Below are 1,021 nucleotides of genomic sequence, written 5' to 3' on the forward strand. Positions count from 1 at the left end.
GATTTGTGCTCACTGGGCAGATTCCGCCTCATTTTTCTTTATTGGATTTCCAAGGAATAAGAAATTGCAACTATCACATTGTATAAAAAAAGGTTGTTTTTGAAGTTTCCCTTTAAATGTAGGAACTCTCAAAGATGGCTGGCACTAAAGCTGTGCTTATAAAGGCCTGGGGAGTCCCCCTTTATGTATAGCCAGGGTGACTGAACTACAGGGGTTGTGCAGTGTAACATAGACCAGACATGGCCCCTTGGATCACATTAAAAAGAAAAACAAATTTTCCAGGGACAAGTCCTCATAAGGTGTCCCTGGGAATCACAGTCAGCTGTAACTATGACAACTGAAAATGCCCACACTGTGTTGACAAAAAAAAAAAGCAAGTTTGCTAACTTGGCACACCCGAAAGAAAAAAGGGAAGAACGTATCCACCACTCTGTCCTCACTTCTCCGTATAACAGTGCGTCGGAGCTTCTATAGACTCCAGTTCTATCTGGTCTCCAGAAACATGGCGGCTGCAGCACAGACGTCTGGGCTCCGCTGGAGACAAAAAGCACATCTCTAGAGGATATAAAGCGGGAAGTGCCCCGCCCTGCGAGCGCTGCCATTCCTTTCCTGCTGACGTCATTAAAGACTCGCCCAATCAGCAGTGCCTCAAGCAATACAGTGACAGCAGTTCCTCGGCGACGGTGATCAGTACGGTGCAGCTCGGTATCCGCTCCGCTCGGCGTCATGTGAGTGTCCGGGGAGGGGGAAGGAGGGTGTGTCATCCTATGACTGATACGGTCACCCATAATCCTCCGCAGCTCGGCTTTACGCCTCACTCTCACTAAAAACTTCTTCATGCATCCCAACGACACTTCACACACCCCAACGACACTTCACACAGTTATCTCATACTACTCCCCCGACCAAACACCGCACCAACACCTCACACTGCCCTTTACTCACCCCTCCAACACTACCCACACTACTCCCCTCCCCACCCACACTACTCCCCTCACCCCCCACACTACTCACCCCACCC

The 1,021-nt window shown here is 49.8% G+C and overlaps 1 protein-coding gene across 1 annotated transcript in view; it reads left to right on the top strand.

Moving 5' to 3' along the window:
• The first annotated feature begins 606 nt into the window (after positions 1 to 606).
• Positions 607 to 1,021, top strand: part of VAMP3 (vesicle associated membrane protein 3) — a 26,004-nt gene continuing 25,589 nt past the window's right edge. Inside the window, exon 1 of the mRNA XM_018552434.1 lies at positions 607 to 728. Coding sequence (XP_018407936.1) covers positions 727 to 728 — 2 coding nt within the window. The 5' untranslated portion in view covers positions 607 to 726. The remainder of the gene's footprint in view (positions 729 to 1,021) is intronic.

The sequence above is a fragment of the Nanorana parkeri genome, unplaced genomic scaffold (genome assembly GCF_000935625.1).
Source record: "Nanorana parkeri isolate BGI_ZX_2015 unplaced genomic scaffold, ASM93562v1 scaffold5, whole genome shotgun sequence".
NCBI classification, from domain to species: Eukaryota; Metazoa; Chordata; class Amphibia; order Anura; family Dicroglossidae; genus Nanorana; species Nanorana parkeri.